The sequence below is a fragment of the Argiope bruennichi genome, chromosome 6 (genome assembly GCF_947563725.1).
Source record: "Argiope bruennichi chromosome 6, qqArgBrue1.1, whole genome shotgun sequence".
In the NCBI taxonomy this organism is placed as follows: domain Eukaryota; kingdom Metazoa; phylum Arthropoda; class Arachnida; order Araneae; family Araneidae; genus Argiope; species Argiope bruennichi.
Genome location: NC_079156.1, coordinates 97,288,259 through 97,308,664, shown reverse-complemented (window position 1 = coordinate 97,308,664; position 20,406 = coordinate 97,288,259). Strand labels below are relative to the sequence as shown.

Below are 20,406 nucleotides of genomic sequence, written 5' to 3'. Positions count from 1 at the left end.
ATTTCAATAAGACATAAAATACTAAGAAACAACAAATTTCCCATTATAGTATTAAAAAATTTAACGGACCTACTTCTCAAAAAAACCGCCGTTTTTGTTTTAAATTTTAATACTAAAGGTAACACGGTTTTTTATTAGAAATATATTTTAATCGAAGAATATTTAAAAGTATGTATTAAAATATTTAGAAAATCTAGGTAATGAAATACTCTTTTGATGACGAAAGGAAAAAAACAGAATAACTTTTAAAATTTTATTTTCAATTCTAAAGTATAAAAGATTGTTCTTTCAAGATTTCCTCTGTGTTGACTTTTTAATTGGAAAAATATTTACTTAACATTAAATGGGGAGACTTATGCCTGAACTTTTATCAAAATTTTCTTGAGTCTAGTTACATGAGTCAACATATAAGAGTAAAAGTGGGCTTTTCGATTTTAAAAGATAAGTGTACTTTCTGTCTTACTTGATATACAGAGAATTAAATTCGAAAAAAAAATTTTTTTCATAAGATTTTAAAAATATATTAAGAAGTTGAAATATCCTTGTATGCATTTGTTTGTTAAATAAATGTCATTAAAATTATTAGTAATTTCGTTTATAAGATAGAATCGTTCTGAACTTTCTTATGAAATAATGTTTTATTTAATTTAAATTACCAACAATCACAAGAGTGTGTTTACTTCAGATTTTTAGCACTAAAACTGATTAATTTTATTTTTCAATAATAGGGTACATTTTTCAAATATGAACTAAATTAATATTTTTTCAAATGGTAAATTTCCATTTGAGAATAATATTTTTCATCAATATGAGACAAATCATGTCATGCGAAAAAATGCAAAGGTAAAAAAAGCAAATGTTGGAATTTTATTTTATATTTTCTGCATTTACATTAACAAGTTCAAATATATAATTATAATAATTATAACTCATTTAACAAATGTTGGGCTTGTTTAACGACGATTTTCAAATGAATACGTTAATAATAATTGAATACCTCAATCTAAAAATAATTTTCAGTAGATTGTAGTTTTTGGCAATTACGCCTGCCTTTCTTCAGTTCACACACATTTTGTTATAATTTAACATTTTAAATTTCTTATTTATGATTTTCTTAAATTTAACTTTCAAATTCTCTTACATTTTCAAGTAATTAACTTTATAGTACAAACTCAAAGCATAATTTATATAAGGATGCCTTCAACAACACCTGCTTGATTTACTGCTTGAGTTAGATTAACAATACATTTTGAAATGAAATGATTTTTGAGTCGTTGCAGATGTTTTATATTCCTTTTAGTTGTTGTTGTTAAAAACCCAGGGAAGAGGACGAAAAATGATCCCAAAGTTAAAAATTAGTTAGTTATACCAAAGTTAAAAAAACATTTGCATGATTTTCAGTTTCATTATGCTTTATATATTGAAATACTGTTTCCATGAATTCTATATTTATATAAAAACTCCTTAGAAAAAAATTTCTTTATTTAGAAACTAATGCATATTTTTTGTTCAAATTTAATATTTAATTTAATTGATAATCAATTTATTAAATTAATTCTAGAAGTTTTTCATAATATATGTTTTGAACAAAATTTTATAAAAATTAACACCACTTGAATTTTGTTTTCCATTTATTGTTTGGAAAGTGATATTCATTTTTACCTTTGCATAATATTCTGTTTAATGCTGCTTTACATAGGTAATATTTTTTCAAAATTTAAATTTTATAAATTTTTTCTTGAAAAAAACTTAATAATATAAAATACAACGGGTGTTTTTTGTTCAAATTTTGTACTTAATTTAATAAATAAGTAATCTATTACATTAATTCTAAAAGAGTTTTACTTTATATCGGTTTCTAGACAAAAAAAATTCATTTTCAAAGTATTTTTGTTTGGGGGAGGACTCTTATGTAGATATCACATAAGTGCTATAATTTCATAACGATATATTAAACCTAAATATTAATATAAGACATGACATAAAATATTCAAATTGGGAAAAAATATTAACTTCAAGGTTTTCTTTTCTTAATCTTGAAATGATGGGAAAAAAACATTAGGTACATGATATCTAAAAAAAGAGATGGATAGGAGACAAATGAACTGAAGAAAATTTGCTTAAATTTAAAAAAAAAACAAAAAAACATGCAAACATAAATTTATTTGCTTAAAGAAATGTAAATACTGAAAGAATCCATAAAAACTGGATGAACTGTTTTTCAACTTTGATTATGTCAAATACAACACTGAATTCGCATTTTACCTTGAAGATTCAATTAAGAATGTATTAAGAAAAGAATCGAACAGAAATTGATGAAGAAGAAAATGTTTCTGACTACTGAAGTTAGAAATATTTCATCCAAGTTCATTTTCTCAATTGAAAAAAATGGTATTAATTTGTGTATGTCATCTCTATGTAACTCTTTATCCTCTGGGCAATCTCAAGATATTTTCATTCTAATTCTAAAACTCATTGTAATTTTGGAAATTTAAATATGCTTTGAGAGTCACCACTATTTTTTTTTAATTTCCTTGTGTTCTGAAAGTTTATTCCTGATAAAAATATCAACGAAACAACTTCTGAGCTTTAAGTTTGTCTCAGTCTAATATTTGATACAGAATATTTTGTAATAGATTAATTTTAAGTCGTTTAATCTTTGTATTATTTTCAGACTATAATTCTTTTCTTACGAGATAACTTTTCCACTTTCCAAATTCAACCAAGTCCTACAAAATCTTCACTGTTACTCTTTGGTAATCATGAAGTTTAAATAACTGTTCCTATTATCTAAATAATAATAAAATAGTGGGGTTATCATCATCTTCCATCTTCACAACAGTCATTCGCATCCGTTTGATGGTGATGCATTTGGCTCACTCAAAATTTATTACAACAATTTGGCATTAACATCAAGTAATTCTGTTAAAGCATTTGCCATGTACATAATGTAGCTACAACGGATTACTAAATCTGCGGAGTAGATATGACTAAATTTCACAGAAGGATTCAATGTTATAATTTTTTCTCCATTAATAAGAATATTTTGCTGATGATTAATTTCTGCATTCTTTTGTAATTGACAAGCAGATGATTCTTCCCAATCTCATACATGATACTACCTTTGCACAATCTTAGACAAGATTGGATTCACTCAAATTCTGACCCAAAGTCTTGTCAGTCTAAATATGCTATTGACTTCCTCAGTTATGTCCTTGGAAATGTGTGACCTTTATCTAAGGCCCAGTGAGAATAGGAACAAGTAATGAAATACCAAATGTTAAATAAAAATTAACATTGGGAAACTAATAATATCGTCATTGAAATCAAATTAGCCAAGAGTACGTCTTAGCTCCTCATGTATCACATTCTCTTGCCCAGCTCCTTTTTACATGGGGGCACATTCACACATCTCACAGATGGAACAGATGAAGAACAACCATGCCCGAACCGGGACTCGAACACAGGACGCTCAGATCACGGGGAAAACGCGCTACCCTATGCCAGGACGTCGGCATCTTTAACATATGACCGGCATTTGCTGTAAACTGAGGCTTCAATGAAACTGAGACTTGTTTTATAATGGAACTGCTAAAATCTTAAGCATGGGAAAAATTTTGAAAAAAGTAATTAAAAAAAATCTATCTCTACAAAATGTTAAAGGCACCAATATATACATTTACTAATTTTTAAATTGAAAACTTTTATTTATTGCCGATTCAATCTCAGATAAAGATAGAAGTTAAATTAAATAACTCAAGAAACAAGAAATCAAAATATTTACGTAAAGATTCTTTGCTTGATATCTTAAAACTTATAACTCATATATATCAAACCGATTTACATCTTGACTGTAAACAGAAAATGAATGTAATGTTAATCAAATATTAAAATCTGACTTGAAGCCCATAAATTTTTTTTATTATCTATAACATTATAATAAAGTTAGTGCATTGCTAATATGAGTATACCATATTTATATTAGCACTGTAAAATTTGTTTAATTAATAAGTTTAAAGTTCTTACGAATTAATTACTACTATTTAATTAAGAGACTATTTAATTAGTTTTTTTTGTGATTAAAATATCAATTTTTATTTTGAAATATACTATTCTTGATAAGCCTTTGTTTAATACTTATAGTCAAAGTATTTTTTCTGAATAAAAAATATGTCCCCTAATTATGTTGTTATTGTTCCTTATGGCACTTGCTATAGACAAGCCAGCGATTTTAAGCCGAGACGCACACGCGTCACAACCCTTTTTACGGGGTGGACTTCATTCATTTATTTCTTTCACTCAACCACAGATCGTAATTTAGACCTGAATCCGAAAGCTATCACCTCTAATCGAATATCCCTAGTGGTATTGTCTCGACTTGGAGGACTTGGTGGCCACGAGAGGTTTATGCATGCACCAGCCACCACACATACGGGGAGTCTTTGGCCAGTGGAGTTCGGACTCACAATCCAGGGGATGCGAATGCAGCGCCCTACCAACCAGTCTATCCTAGCCCCCTATAATTACGGTTTTGATATATGACTTTTATTTACAGGCATTCGCGATGCCTGACTTTGATAGATTATACTATATATATTATATATAGTATATAGAAATATATAGTATATAGAAATATATAGTATATAGAAATAGAGACTTTGCCACGTTATTTTCTAATATACGTTATTATAATATAAAACATGTGACAATTTACCGAAAAAAATAGTCATTGTTTTAAAAAAATATCCCAACAAAATGCTAAAGACATAAATATATATATATATATTCTAATTTTAAAATCAAAAGCATTTATTTGTTCCTAATTCAAACTCAGATGACAATAGATAAACTAGATAAATCAAGAAACAAGAAATCTTCCTGTAAAGTTTCTTTGCTTGATATCTTATAATTCGTGTTTGTCAAATATTGTTTACAATTCGACTGTAAATGTCATGATAATTAAATTTTAAAATTTGTGGACAGTATAAAACAATGCTATAATCTATGGCGTTATAATAAAGCTATTAAAATAATAATTTCAATTTACCATATTAATAGTAGCACTGCAATAAAGCGTAGTTTTCAACAGAATTTTACTTAAAAATCTTTACTCATTTCCGTAACAGACAACCTTCTAGTCACAAAAAAGTAAAAAACTCAAACTAACCTTGTAAATGATGCAAGGCAATTTTCAATGAAGAATAAATAAACTCCGAATTCCTTTGAAGGTCGATAAGCATTCGATAAGAACACAACAATCATTACGTCTTTTCCACGTGGTTAAGCGTAGTATTTTTCATGGTTTCTTTTTTTATTATTATTATTAGACATGTTAAAATAAAAATTAAAAAATGGCAACGTTTGGAGAAAATTATTTCTTACTAGTATGAACTAATTTCCGAAGGTAATACTTATCTGCGAAAGAATGGGAAAACGTAAATTTCCGTATTCCAGGGTGGAGTTGTCAAACGGTATTCATCTGGTTTTTCTGATTTTCTATGTTTCGAGTTACGGTTACCTGTAATATGCCCTTGTCATTTAAAATATATAAAAAGGGGATACCTTCGTTTGGATATCAGAACTTAACTAGTTCACAAGAGTTCAATTTTAACAAAAATGTTTGCTAAGGTAAGAATTTTTCTTCTTTTCATATCTGATATTAATATATAATATTTTTCATTAGCATGTAATTCATGAACATCGATTAAAATTCCTCATAAGAATAAACTCATATTTTATGTCCTTTTAAATTATCTCCAACATTAAATTTCTAAGAAATACTTTTTCATACCACAAAGGCTAACTCTACATTATAATAATCAGTCATATAGTTGATTTGTAAAATTAGCAACGGAAAGTCCAATAAATGTAGCTGTTTATGTGTATTTGTGTGTATGCCTTTATATTAAAAGCCCAATTTCGTCTTAATATTCACTAAATTATAATTATTCACTAAATTATTAATTATTCACTAAATCCCATAATTCACTAAATTATTATTAAAAATTCACTAAATTTTTGTATTCAAATAAATATTACGAGAATTGCGGAAATACCTTCTACATGAAATATAATTTAATTTTTCGGTATTTATATAGATTGTGTTAATTTAAGCAATAAAAGATAAGATAGAATGATATACTTAATGAAATATATTTAAAACAAAGTATCCTCTACAACTAAAAAATCACTACATTTTCTTAAAAACCGGAATGGAAATATAAGTTTAAAATAAGTATTTTCAGACTTTGGTAAAAATCGAAAATTGTGTAAAACGAATTTATTTTTCTTCAGGTTGCCATCCTCTTCGCTGCTCTTGCAGCAGTCAACGCCAGCGTTCTTTTGGGACATGGTGCTCTGGTCACCACCGGAGTCAGTGCCAGATCTCAAACCCAAGATGTAAGTAAATTGCTAATTTACATGGTCCTTAAAAACAATTTTCTAAAGAATTCTGAGTTAAATGATCGATGTATTCCTCCTTCTAAAACTGGACTTATTGATATAGGCATATGGCAACTATGCTTTCGGATATGACATCAAGGACGGACTCGGCGCCACCAACTCCCGCTCCGAAGTAGGAGATGCCTACGGAAACAAGAAGGGATCCTACAGCCTCGCTGACATTGACGGAAGGGCCCGACGAGTCGACTACGTCGCTGACGGACACGGATTCCGAGCCGTTGTCAAAACTAACGAACCCGGCACCACCGCCAGTGCCCCAGCAGCCGCCCTCGTCGCCAGTCCCTACACCGGACCCGTCGCCCCAGTCGTCAACCATGTAGCCCCAGCCGCTACTGTTGTTGGACATGCTGCTTCCTACGCTGCTCCTTTGGCTGTTGCCGCCCCAGCTCTCGCTGCCCCGGTTGCTTATGGTGGTGTTCTCGGACATGGAGCTGCCCTCGCCGCCCCTGTAGCTTATGGTGGAGTGATCGGACACGGTGCCGCCCTCGGTCTTGCAGCACCTCTTGGACTCGGATATAGTCTTGGATATGGCAAAGCTCTGATCCATTAAATTTTCTTCTTCAACAATAAATAGGTAAATATTGACATTTAACATTTTTTTATGAGGATTTTATTAATCGTACATTTAACATTCTCTTCGAAACAATTTTCCATGGTATATTTGAAATACGTTTTCTTGTCTTTTTGATGGTGCATTTAATATGATATTTTAAATTTGGTTTAAGATATTATTTTCCTAGTTTTTGCATTTTAGCTTCATTAATCAGCTCACTTTTCTGCCAGTAAAATTCCGTACATCTTATATTTTTTTTTATCTGCAACATTATATATTTTGTGTTTTAACGTAATTCAATGCCAAAATTCAAACTTTATATTTTCTTCTAGTAGTTTAATTAAATCGTTCTAAACTCCTAAGGAATAAAAATTCATTGCTAAAGACGTACATTTTTCAAGAGTTAACGTAAAAAATCTATTCCAATCTACTACCGGATAAAACCAGTTTATTAAAATGTGTACCTTGTTTGTATTTTGGTTACTTCAATTGTTTTCATATTTTAATTTAAAACAAAGCTTCATTTTCTCGTATGCTGAGTTAAATAAATAATTTAATTTCTTTCTCTCTTTTATTTCCAGGACCACCAAAAAATGTCATCTAAAGTACATGGGCTGCATTGTGCTTTGTTTTTTGCCAAATGACATAGCGATTGTGACTTCCATTTTGAAATCAAAATGAGAATGCGTGTTGATTTGACACTTTTTACAGATTAATTTATTTGTGACTTGTAAATAAATATATTTAACTGCATCTGTTTGTTTTGTGATCATTTATTTTTAACTTCCTAAAGGCAAAGCATTTGAATCTATTTAAATTTTAATTTATCTATATCAGCATAAAACAGCTCAAATAGTCCCGTTTTTCTTTTCTCTCATTAACTGATAGCTCTTATAATTTCATTATATCTGAAGCAATGTTTAGTGTACTTAGAAGCTCAATTGTTTCTGAAGAATTTCTTGACTTTGAACGAAAAATCATTTTTTCCCTTTTAGTAATATATATGTGTTTATACTGTAACTGATAAAAGTAGGCATACATTTATACATAACAGAATGCATTTTATGAATTCTTTGAAATGACAAATCATAATTGTCTTCAATTTTTCTTAAATTTTAGTACAACATATTCAAATAAGGTATAAAAATAAAAAGAAACAGCAAATTTCCGGTTATTGTATAAAATAATTAAACGGACTTGCTTCTTAAAACCACCATTTTTGTTCTAAATTTTAGTACTAAAGATAGCAATGTGTCTTATTAGACATATATTTTAATCGAAGAGCATTGAGGCGTATTTCTTAAAATATTTCGAGAATCCATATAACAAAATATTCTTCGATAGACGGCAAGGGCTAAGCATAATAACCTTCAAAATTTTATTTTAATTTCTAAAGTATGAAAGGTCGTTCTTTCAAGATTTCAACTAAGTAGACTTTTTAATTGACAAAATATTTAAATAACATTAAATGGGAAGTCTTCTCTTTGAGGTCCAGTCAAAATTTTCTAATTAACAGTTATATAGATCATCATATAAAAGTAAAATGTGGACTCTTCGATTTTAAAAGATAAGGGCCCTTTCTATCTTATTTCATATAAATGGGATTAAATAGGGAAAAAAAGATGTTTATGATAATCAGTGTTTTTAATATACTTTAAGAAGTTGAAACATCTTTGTATGCCTTAGTGCGTTAATTAAGTCATTAATTAGCAGTTTCGTATATAAGATAACATTTTTCTAACTTTGTCAAGTGAAACACTAGTTTTTTATTTAATTCAAGTTGTCAACAACTACAAGATTGTGTTCACTTCCCATTTTTCTGCACTAAAAAAATTAAATAATTGTATTTTTCAATGATACGCTATTTTTTAAATATGAAACAAAATATTTTTCAAATAATGTTAATTTTTATTTTTGCGACAATATTTTTCATCAGTATATGATTAAAATTCATTAAATATGAAAAGAAAAAGATATTGCCATCTTATATTATAATATTTTTTCCTTATTTTCAATAACAAATTTAAATCTATAATTGCAATATTTATAAGTCATGGGATAAAAGATGGGTTTGTTTAACAAGCAATCTCTCAACTGAACACTATCAGAAAAATTGGATAACTTAATCTATATATATATATATATATATATATATATCATATTTTTTATTTCTTTTAATTCAATATTTTTGAATAGTTTTCTTTATAAAACCATTGAATTTCATTTTCCGTTCATTCTTTAGGAGTCATATTCATTTTCATATTTGCATGATATGCAGTTTCATGCTGCTTTCCATCTTTAAATGCTATTTTCTCAAATTCTTAATTTCGATAAAAAATTTAGAAAAAAACTTCATAATTAAAAATCTAATGCATATTTTTTTGTTCAAATTTAGTACGTAATTTCATTATTAATTAATTATTAAATTCATATTAGAAGTTTTTTGCTTTGTATCTGCTTTTAGAAAAAAAATTTAAGTACTTTTGGTTTTCAATATTTATTTTGGTATCATTTGTAATTATTCAATTCTATTTACTTCGAAGTTCAAAAATATGTGTATTTTATAATTTTTTTAATCCATCTTGAATGCAATCACGCACATTAAAAATGTAACATAGACACTTTGCTTCAGCTCTGTTGAGGCCGCGGTGGCCTGGTGGTAAGGTCTCGGCTTGTGAGCCATTGGGTTTCATGTTCGTGACCCAATTACACCGAAGAACCCTCCGGTAAGGGGGTCTGTTGCACGTTAAATCCGTCATGCCAAACCTCCTCCCGCTGGTGTGGTGTGGAGAGACGGGTGCCAGCTCAGGTTTCGTCCTCTTCATCTGACCGCGGTTCAAAATTACGAGGTCCTTCCCATAATAGCCCTAGTCTTGCTTTACAACGGGACGTTAATATAAATAAAAACTAAAAAACTTAAACTCAGTTTAAATATAGTATGCCTCCCATATCAGTACTTAAGTGGAGCAAAAGTGGAGGACAAAAAAAAAAAAAAAAAAAGGCAAGAATTCTGTAATTTCTAATTTTTATATCGAATTCAAAATACTTTATTTCTTTTTTTAACTCGCTTTATAAATAATCCTTTTTAGACACTACTAGAGGGTTTAAAAATTTATCACATGAAAAGAAAATTCAAGAAAGAAAATATTGTGTTCATTTTAAGATATATTTTATACTATTTAACCCAATTTCAGTAAAGTTCGAAATATAAATTTCTTTGCCTTTTTTGAAAATTTAGTCTTTGCATTTTAATTCTAAGGCAAAATTAACTCTTGTTTTAAACATTTCTTTGTGTTTGATTGTGCAATTTTATTCGCTGGGATTCTGAATTTTACTTTTGTGCTAATTAGGTTTTAAAACTTTTATATCCATGTTTTTATTCAATTGCTGAAACTTTAAAATTAAATTACATTTCAATTTCAAGTTTTATATAATACCATATGTTTGGCGCAGAATAGCCAAATTTGGCTTTTGCGCCAAAAAACCTCAACTACCAACCAACCCCATTTCAAGAAATATACAAACATGCATATTAATTAGCAAGAATTATATATTAGATCGACAATAAATAAAGTATTAAAAATTTTTTAAAGATATAATTCTTTTGAGAGAAATTTAAACTTGTTATTCTGTACATGATAAACTATTAAATGAATGGGGAAAGTAAGAAATATGACGAAAGAACTAAAATTAATAGGTTTTAGCTTCTGAAATAATCCAAAGCTTTATCAGAGTTAAATTATGACTAATTATATAACTAAGAATTGTTCGTTAATTAGACTGAATAACGCAGAAGTCGAACAATCCAGAACCTATTGTACTTGCTCTCGCCATGTAATGTATCTAAAATAAAATTGTTAAATGTTGTGTTTTGCACTTTCTTCAAAAAACATTGTTGCGGTTGACATAATTCAGGACAGAATCAGCTATATTATCCAATGGGATTATCAAACTGGAGATCAGAGGAGCCTAAAAATGTATTATACTGATTTATATTAATTTCTGAAATAAAGAATACCTTTAGTTAGTATTTTAAATATGTTAAAAGTATAAACATTTTTTGGCCTGTAATCAATTTTTAATAATACATAAGCATGTATACAATTTCAAAAAATGCTGTTCTGATGGCAATCGGTAAGAAGATCCTAAATTATGCTTGCAGTATAAGTTACTCATCAATGAGTGACTGCACTCTGATATCTGGCATCAAAATATTGCATCAGATTCCATTTTTTATTCATCACAAAAGAATACTAAACGCTGAATTACAATTTACAAAGTATACTAAATTAATTTTAAATACAATAATGCTGTTTATTTTTAGAGTGATGATAGTGATTTTAGAATTATTATAATGTGAGTGTCTTTTTTAAACACAAAATTTTATACTTCATAAATGCTAAATTAAATTATTGATAATTTTGAAAAAGCTTCCAATTGCAATATCATACAATGATAAGACGACACGTGACATTTCTTTTTATTCCCCAACTATTTCTCTCGCGAGATATTTCATTGGCACCTTAGATATAAGGAGAATAAATTAGCTTATACTTAAATATGCTTGGTTCCCAGGTGGGTGCAATATGGGTAAAGGATAGAGCTACCTCCACTCCGATGACGGATCTTGCCTCATAAGTAAAAATTGGAAGCATGAGCTGCACCATATTGGAGGTTATTCTGCATTCATCCAATGTCATGGGGACTCTATCATTTTCGTAGATCCCACTAGCTATAGCAAGATGGGAATGGCTTGCTTATGTGGGTATCACATAAGTGCAAACCACAAATTTTTGTAATATCATTACATGCTACCGAGATTATCTACCGCAGTTAATTTCAAAGTGTCAACAAAGAAATTCAAAAACAAATAAAAGAAGTGTCTTAACGTAAAAAATTATTATTATTTTGTTAAAAAGTGAATTATCAAATTTGAAAAACAATATCGCCCATTTACTCATCACAATTTAATGTTTACCCTCCTTGCAGCAAATAAAAATTGTCCTAAAGTATATTATCATGACTTAGTGAGTGATCTGCCTTTTTTTTTTCCTTCTTCTTTTTCCTCCTAACTGTAAGTCCACGAATAATACTAGTTCACTTTATCGTTATGTATAAATATCTCTTCTTTTCATCCTTTCTCTCATGCGAATTTTGACTAAATAAATACATCCAGACGCTTCCGAAAAAACACGGAGGGTTTTCGAATCCGAGAATAAACAATATATGCCTTTAAAATCGTAATAACAAAGAAAATGAGTTAATAAGTAGTAGTACCATATAAAAGTAGTATGTAGTATGAACCGTAGGAAAGTATTTCGTGATTTTACTAATGAGTTGCTCTCTAGTACTTATAAAAAATGTCACATTATATAACTTATACTTAAAATGTGAAAACTCCTGAAATGTTCCCTTTTAATAAGAATATTTTTATTGGTGATTAATTTCCGTCTTCTTTTTGTAATTGATAAACAGCTGATTATTCTCTTTCCCATACAACTATTGCTGAATCTTAGAATCTTTGGCATGACATGATTCATACAGTTTCCGACTCAGAGTCTTGTTGGTCTCAATATGCTATCGACTTTCTAAGTTATGTCCCTGGAAATATGTGACCTTTCTCTAAGGTTCAGTGAATAATTCTAACAAATAAAGAAATATACCAAATGTTGAATCGAGAATTAACGCAGGCATTCATGGAAAACTAACTTTACAGGGATTAAAATCAAATAATCTCCCCAAAACTAAAAACTCCTAGAAAGGGATTCAAAAGGAACTTCTGCTTAAACAAAAGAAGGATGAAAAAAAAGAACATAAATTTGAAAATAATAATTTTTTTCACAAATTATGAAGTAGGGATTAAACTTTCCTCTTTCAATATATAATACCATCAAATTGTTTTTCAAAATGAATTACAAATCCACACTTTTTTTAAAAAAATTTATTTGTAATTTTCATGTTTTTATAAAAGAGAGACTATTTAATTTTTTAAATTATATACTCACTTTTTATCCTGATATATAATATTCATGAAAAGAGTTTGTTTAATACTTATAGTCAAAGCATTTTTCCTAGTCAAAAAATAAGTCCTCTAATTCTATCTTTAATATATGACTTTAATTTACTGGAATTGGTGATTCTGATATATGGCAGGAAACTAAGACTTCACTACATTATTTTCCAATATAAGCTTCTATAATCTCAAGTATGGAACGTATTATGGAAAACATGGTCCTTTTTTAAACTCATTCCAACAAAACATTAAAGGCATCAACATATACATTTTCTAAATTTAAAATTTAAAATTTTTATTTTTTACTTCTTCAAATTCCGATAACATCTGTAGACAAATTAGATAACTCAAAAAACAAGAAATCAAAATCACCACCTAAAGTTTATTTGCTTGATATCTTATATGTTAAATATAAAAAAATATATATCCAGTATGAAGCTGAAGGTCATGATAACTAAGTTTCAAAATTTGATTTGAAGATCATATAAAATAATACTATTTATTATCTATAGCATTGTGATAAAGTTATTACAAAACTAATATTAATATACCATATTAATATTAAAACTATAATAAAACATAGTCTCAAACAAAATTTTATTTAAAAATCATTCCTCGTCTCTATAATAGACAACCTTGCAATCACAAAGTAATAAAACACCCAAATTGTCCTTGTAAATGATACAATTTTCGATGAAGAATAAATAACCACCGCATTCTTTTGAAGGTCGATTAGCATTTGATCAGAGTACAGTAATTATTACGTCTTTTCCACTCGGATTAGCGAAATATTTTCCTTAACTTTTTTTTATTATACACATTAAGGTAAAAATAAACAAAACTATGTTTATAGAAGACCATTTCTAGCGGGTATGAACTAATTACCGTAGCAAATATCTACAAAAGAATGAGAAACGTAAATTTCCGTATTCCAGGGTGGGGTTGTCAAAGGTATTCATCTGGACTTGGCGATTTTAAAAGCTTCGAGCTATGTTTACCGGTAATATGACCTTGCCATTTCCAGTATATAAAATGAATACATTCGTTTTGATATCATAACTTAACTCGTCCACAAGAGTTGAATTTTAACCAAAATGTTTGCTAAGGTGAGTTTGTTTTTGCTTTACGTATCTGATATTAATATATAAAATTTTTCACATTATTTAATGTATATTAAGAAGTAATTCATGAACATCGACAAAACTTTTACTAAAGAATAAATTCTACACATATTTTATGTTCTTTTAAATTCTCTCTAACATTAAATTTCTAAGAAATGCTTTTTCATGTCAAAAATGATTACTCTACATCTTAAGAATCCATTTACTCTACATTTTAACTCTACTACATCATTACTCTACATCTTAAGAATCAATTTACTCTACATTTTAACTCTACTACATCATTACCCTACATTAATCCATACTCTACATTTTAACAACGTAAAATCCAACAAATTAGCGATTTATGTGCATTTTTCTATACTTTTATATTAAAAGTACAACTTCGACTCACAGAATACATATAAAGGAAAAACTGAATAATCTAAAGTCCTGTATACAAATAAATATTATGATAATTACGGAAAGGCTTCTACATGGAATATAATTTAATGTTTTGGTCTTTATATAGATTGTACAAATTTAAGTAATTAACAATAAGACAAAATGATATACTTAATGAAATATTTTGAAGCAAAGTAACCTCCACTACTAAAGAATCCGTACATTCTTTTAAAAAACCAGAATGGAAATTTCAAAATAAATATTTTCATACTTTCGTAGAAATCGAAAATTGTGTAAAACGAATTTATTTTTCTTCAGGTTGCCATTCTCCTCGCTGTTCTTGCAGCAGTCAACGCCAGCGTTCTTCTCGGACATGGTGCTCTGGTCAACACCGGAGTTAGTGCCAGATCTCAAACCGAAGATGTAAGTAAATTGCTAATGTACATTGTCTTTAAAAACAATTTTTTGAAGAGTTGTGGTTGTGAAGAGTAAATGGTTGATGTATTCCTCGTTTTAAAACTGAACTTATTGATATAGGCATATGGCAACTATGCTTTCGGCTATGACATCAAGGATGGACTCGGTGCCACCAACTCCCGATCTGAAATAGGAGATGCCCACGGAAACAAGAAGGGATCCTACACCCTCGCTGATATCGATGGAAGGGCCAGACGAGTCGACTATGTTGCTGACGGACACGGATTCTGAGCCGTCGTCAAGACCAATGAGCCCGGAACCGCCGCCAGCGCCCCAGCAGCCGCCCTCGTTGCCAGTCCCTACGCCGGACCCGTCGCCCCAGTCGTCAACCACGTAGCCCCAGCCGCTACCGTTGTTGGGCATGCTGCTTCCTATGCTGCTCCCTTGGCTGTTGCCGCCCCAGTTCTTGCCGCCCCTGTTGCTTATGGTGGTGTTCTCGGACATGGACCTGCCATCGCCGCCCCTGTAGCTTATGGTGGAGTGATCGGACACGGTGCCGCCCTCGGTCATGGAGCTCCTTTTGGACTCGGATATGGTCTTGGATACGGCAAAGCTCTCCTCCATTAATTTCTCTTGAAAGAAAAAGGTAAATCTGATTAACATTTAACATATTTTTTGTACTTGGAGTATTTTTTTTTTATTGTACTTCAAATATACTCTTCGAAGACTTTTTTTGTTTGTTTGTTTTATGATAGAATGGAAAAACATGTCTGCTTTGAAGATGCATTTAATATGCTTTTTTCATTCTTGTTTTTTTTTGAGATCATAAGACATGCATTTATAGTTTTAGTTTTTTATTTTCATTAACTAAGCTAACATACATTTTTGCTAATAAAATTTATAAATTTGTATGATAACTTTTCTTTTAGCAGTATTATATACTATGTTTTTTTCGTTTAATTCAATTTCAAATTTTATATTTCTTTCTTGTAGTCAAATTAAATAGTTACTTAGTTTCTAAAGAATACAAATTCATTGCTTAAAATGTACTTAACATCAAACATCGATTCCAAACTATTACTACAGCTACATGTTTTATTCAATTGTACTCATTCTTTTTAATTTCGTTTGCTTCAATTGTTCATATTTTTATCTCAAAAACAATATTTCCATCTAATGATTTCAATAAATAATTAAATTTCTTTCTTTCTTTTATTTCCAGGATCCCACAAAAAATATCATCGAAAGTACATTTCCTGCATTGTACTTTGTTTTATGCCAAACGACATAATGAGTGTGATCTTCATTTTGCAATGAATATGAGAATGTGTGTTGATTTGACACTTTTTACTGATTAATTTATTTGTGACTTGTAAATAAATATGTTCAACTGCATCTGTTTGATTTGTGACAATTTATTTTCAATTTCATGCTCTCATTTTCCTGAAGGCAAAACGTTTTGAATTTATTTATATCAGTATAAAAGAATTCAAATGATTTTTTTTCCTTTTTATTTAAAGTAGTGTTTAGTGTAGTAAGAAGCTGTTTTTTTTTAAAGTTTTATTGATCTTGCTTTGGGAAAAAATCATAATTTTTACTTTTAGTTTTAAATATTTATAATATAACTGATAAAAGCACCAATTTCAGGCACACTTTGAATTGACGAATCAGAAATTTTTTAGCTTTTTTTAAAATTTTATTACTATACATTCAACTAAGATATAAAAATGCTAAGAAACAACAAATTTTCCTTATTATTTTTTAAATTAAACTAATCTTCTTAATTAAAACCACTATTTTTGCTCTAAAGTTCGGTAATAAAGTAACGTGATGTCTTGTTAGAAATCTATTTTAATCGAAGAGTAATTTTGTATAAAATAAAATGCTTCTAAATTTTCAAGTGAAATACTTGTGTTTTTTTTTTAAATTTATTTATGTATTTATTTCATTCAAGTTGTCAACCATTGCAAGATTATGTTAACTTCAAATTTTTCAGCACTAAAAAAGATTAATTTATTTTATTTTTCAATGATGCACTATATTTTACAAATATGAAACAAAAGTATTGTTGTTATTTTATTCAAAAAATGGCTAATTTTCGTTTTTTCAATAATATTTTTCTTCAGTATATTATAAAATTCATGAAATATAAAGTGATGCAAAAGAAAAAAAAATGAATGAAACGACGCTAAAGAAAAAAATTTTTAGCATCTTATTTTATTATATTTATTCTGCATTTTCTTTAACAGATTGAACTATATAATTACAATAATTATAACTTTCGAACAAAAGATAGATTTGTTTAATGAACAGATTCACAAATCAACACAATAAGAAAATTTTTATAACTTAATCTAAAAGTAATTTACAAAAGATTGTATCATAATTTATCCTTTCAAAATCCCTTATTTATGACTTCCTTAAATTTTACTTTCAAATTCTCAGACTATTTTGAAATAATTAACTTTTATAGTGAAACTCAAAATATAATTTTTAGAACAATGTTCTAAACTATCCCTTTGATTTAAAGAGTGAGTTTAGATTAATTCAAAATTTTGAATTGAAATGATTTTTGTTGCGTTGTAAATGATGTTTCATATTCTTTTTTTTATTGTTGTTGTTCTTTTTGAAAGAAGAAGGAAGAGGAATTTAATGAATGATATTCCAAAGTGAGAACTTTTAAGGATAACAAAATTCTGCTGCGTATTCAAAAAATAATCTTCCCTACAAATCATTTTGAATTCACACAAATATGTTGATGTTTTTTTATAAATGTTTTACCATTTCTTTAGAAGGGTGTAAACAGGTTTTAATACTAAAAAAAATTCAGTAAGATTTTTGATGCATTTTCACCACATAGATATAAATCTTCAAAAAAAAATCTGATGTTAAGTAAAATATGAAAGTTTGGTAGGCATATTAAAAAATATATGTAAGCGGTTCGGCATAATTTCGTTTTATTCCTTTCTCATTGCGCGCATTCGTAACGACATCTGCTGGGAAGTCATTTTATGTTCATATTCTTAATTCTTTAGCTCAATATTCTTAATTTATAGACAGTTTTCTTTATAAAACCGTTTAAATTTTGTTTCCAATTCATTCTTTGTGAAGTTATGCTCGTTTTTATATTTGCGTAGTAAACAATTAAATGTTACTTAAATGCTATTTCCTCAAATTCTAAATTTTTATAAAATAATTTCATAATTTCAAACATAATGTATATTTTGTATTCAAATCTCATACTTAATTTAATTAGTAATTAATTTATTAAACTAATTCTAGATGTTTTTCATAATATCAATTTTTAGACAAAATTTTATAAAAATTAAGACCATCTGAATTTTGTTTTCAGTTCATACTTCGGGAAGTTATACTCATTTTGCTTTCACGTATACGTAGTATAGCGGAAGTATAGTGATCGTCAAAAAACTCGAGAATTTGATGTTTTGGACGTGCCTGAATACGGAAAACACGTTTTTCGAAAATATCCATCTGTCTGTCTATCTGTGACAAAGAAAACTCAAAAACGGTTTGAGGTAGACGTTTGAAATTTGATATACGATCTTTACACCAAATCTTCAGCTTTCTCACAAATTACGACTACAATCTGTTCAGAGGAAGTCTGTCTGTGAAGGCTGTTCGAATATAAGTTAACAAATAAGTTAACTTTACAAAATGAAGAGAGCTAGATAAACAAAATTTGGTGCACCTTATTAATATCTGTAGAATAGACACCTATCAAATTGTGAGCCAAATCCAATAACGGGTTGACTTTCTATCGGTCTGTGTTTTCAGAAACCTATAAACATGATAATTCAAACACACAGTAATTTAAACGTATCAAATTCGGAATGGCTTTTTTTGTGAGTACAAGGGTAGTTTTGTGTCTAATCTTTGTTTCTATCGGTTCAGAAATGCGTGTCTTACACAGAAATTCCAATTTTCGATACTATTAACGCATGCCAAGAATTAATCGCCAAATCACTCCCCAAAGATGACACGATAGATTCAGTAAAAATGCTACATTCACGACAAAAGTTAAAGTTTCGTGGCTTTTTGTGCACTGTAGTGTGAAAGCAGAACTTGAAGTTTAAACAAAAATACTGTATTTTTATACGATTGATTTTATAATTTTAATAAACACTATATTTCATAAGTATAAACTACAAAGAAAGCTACATATTTTCTTACTTTGGAAATTAATTGGGCAAAGCTACAATGTCTTGTATGGAACGACAAGCATTATTAACAAAATGGATTTTCGGTGTTATCTAAGGTTTTTAATGAATTTATTTTATGATCTTCGTTGATTGATATTTGCTGGGGAGATCAATTAATCCTTGGCATGCGGTTAATATACATATATTCAAAAATGAAATATGTATTGAAAATGTCTTTCCTCCGATCACTTGAAACCAAAACTCGGCATAGAACTACAACTATAATCACAAAAAATAATCCAAATTTTATTTATTTAAATCATTGCACTTTCGAATTATTAAGTTTGCATGCATGGAAAAACACAAACCGACGAGTGGTCAATGTTCTCTGAGATTTGATCAAACATTGATAAGAATCTATATTTTAGATGTTAAATTTTGTGCCAAATTTTGTCTGACTAGTTCTTTAGATTTTATAATTATGAAGTTCCCTTGCATTTTGACAACAGAAATAAACCTTTCATTTGAATGGATTTCGTTCAAAATTTAATTGAAATCTTAAAGTTTGGAGTTACCACATACATATACCACATTTCATTCAATTACTAAAAACGTTTTCGAATTATCTTGTTCACAAACAGACATGATTCCAAAATGTGTTTTTTGACCTCAAAGAGGACTGAAACAATCAAATAGAGGAGAATCATCAAAATATCGAGTTCAATCTTTTTTTTTTTTTTTTTTTTTGAAAGTCACAATATTTTCAATTTATTTACTTTGCATGCAAGAAAGTAACAAAGCCAAAATTACAAAGTTATAATTAAAAATTCAAAAATATATTCCAAAACGTCAATTCTGATATACAAAATATGTTTGCACCAAATTTCTTAAATATGACTCCTGAAATCTACGTTCAAAGCACCAACACGCATTCACAAAAGCACGTTTCCTTTCATTATTAATGGATATATATATATATATATATATATATATATATATATATATATATATATATATATATATATATATATATATATATATATATATATATATATATATATATATATATATATATATATATATATATATATAAAGAGAGAGAGATCCACAATTTCGGCACAGAATTTCAACTCTCTGTCTTCTTGTGCACTTCCGTTATTGCAGTTATGCAGTTTCATCTACATAAATTGACAGAACAACAGACAATCAACTCGTTGACAAATTTTTTTCAAACTCTTTTTACATATCTAAAATTTTAATGACAAAAATATGTGAAAAATTTTACATAATTGGAAG

General features: G+C 28.6%; 2 protein-coding genes across 2 annotated transcripts in view; both read left to right on the top strand.

Annotated features, from left to right (window-relative positions):
• The window catches only part of LOC129971842 (fibroin heavy chain-like), a 38,377-nt gene that overhangs the window by 11,244 nt on the left and 6,727 nt on the right, over positions 1 to 20,406 (top strand). The window contains exons 6-12 of the mRNA XM_056085817.1: positions 5,591 to 5,628; positions 6,295 to 6,399; positions 6,506 to 6,992; positions 12,005 to 12,042; positions 14,852 to 14,956; positions 15,071 to 15,199; positions 15,254 to 15,562. Coding sequence (XP_055941792.1) covers positions 5,591 to 5,628; positions 6,295 to 6,399; positions 6,506 to 6,992; positions 12,005 to 12,042; positions 14,852 to 14,956; positions 15,071 to 15,199; positions 15,254 to 15,562 — 1,211 coding nt within the window. The remainder of the gene's footprint in view (positions 1 to 5,590; positions 5,629 to 6,294; positions 6,400 to 6,505; positions 6,993 to 12,004; positions 12,043 to 14,851; positions 14,957 to 15,070; positions 15,200 to 15,253; positions 15,563 to 20,406) is intronic.
• Positions 14,117 to 15,381, top strand: LOC129971630 (adult-specific rigid cuticular protein 15.7-like). Its single transcript, XM_056085578.1, has 3 exons — positions 14,117 to 14,134; positions 14,852 to 14,956; positions 15,071 to 15,381. The coding sequence occupies exons 1-3, from the start codon at positions 14,123 to 14,125 to the stop codon at positions 15,239 to 15,241; spliced, it is 288 nt and encodes a 95-aa protein (XP_055941553.1). The 5' UTR covers positions 14,117 to 14,122; the 3' UTR covers positions 15,242 to 15,381.

Bases quoted from the DNA above. Each gene is read 5' to 3' on its own strand.
- LOC129971630 (XM_056085578.1), top strand. The intron at 14,957-15,070 runs GTAAGTAAATTG...TTATTGATATAG, and splicing joins CCAGATCTCAAACCGAAGAT to GCATATGGCAACTATGCTTT.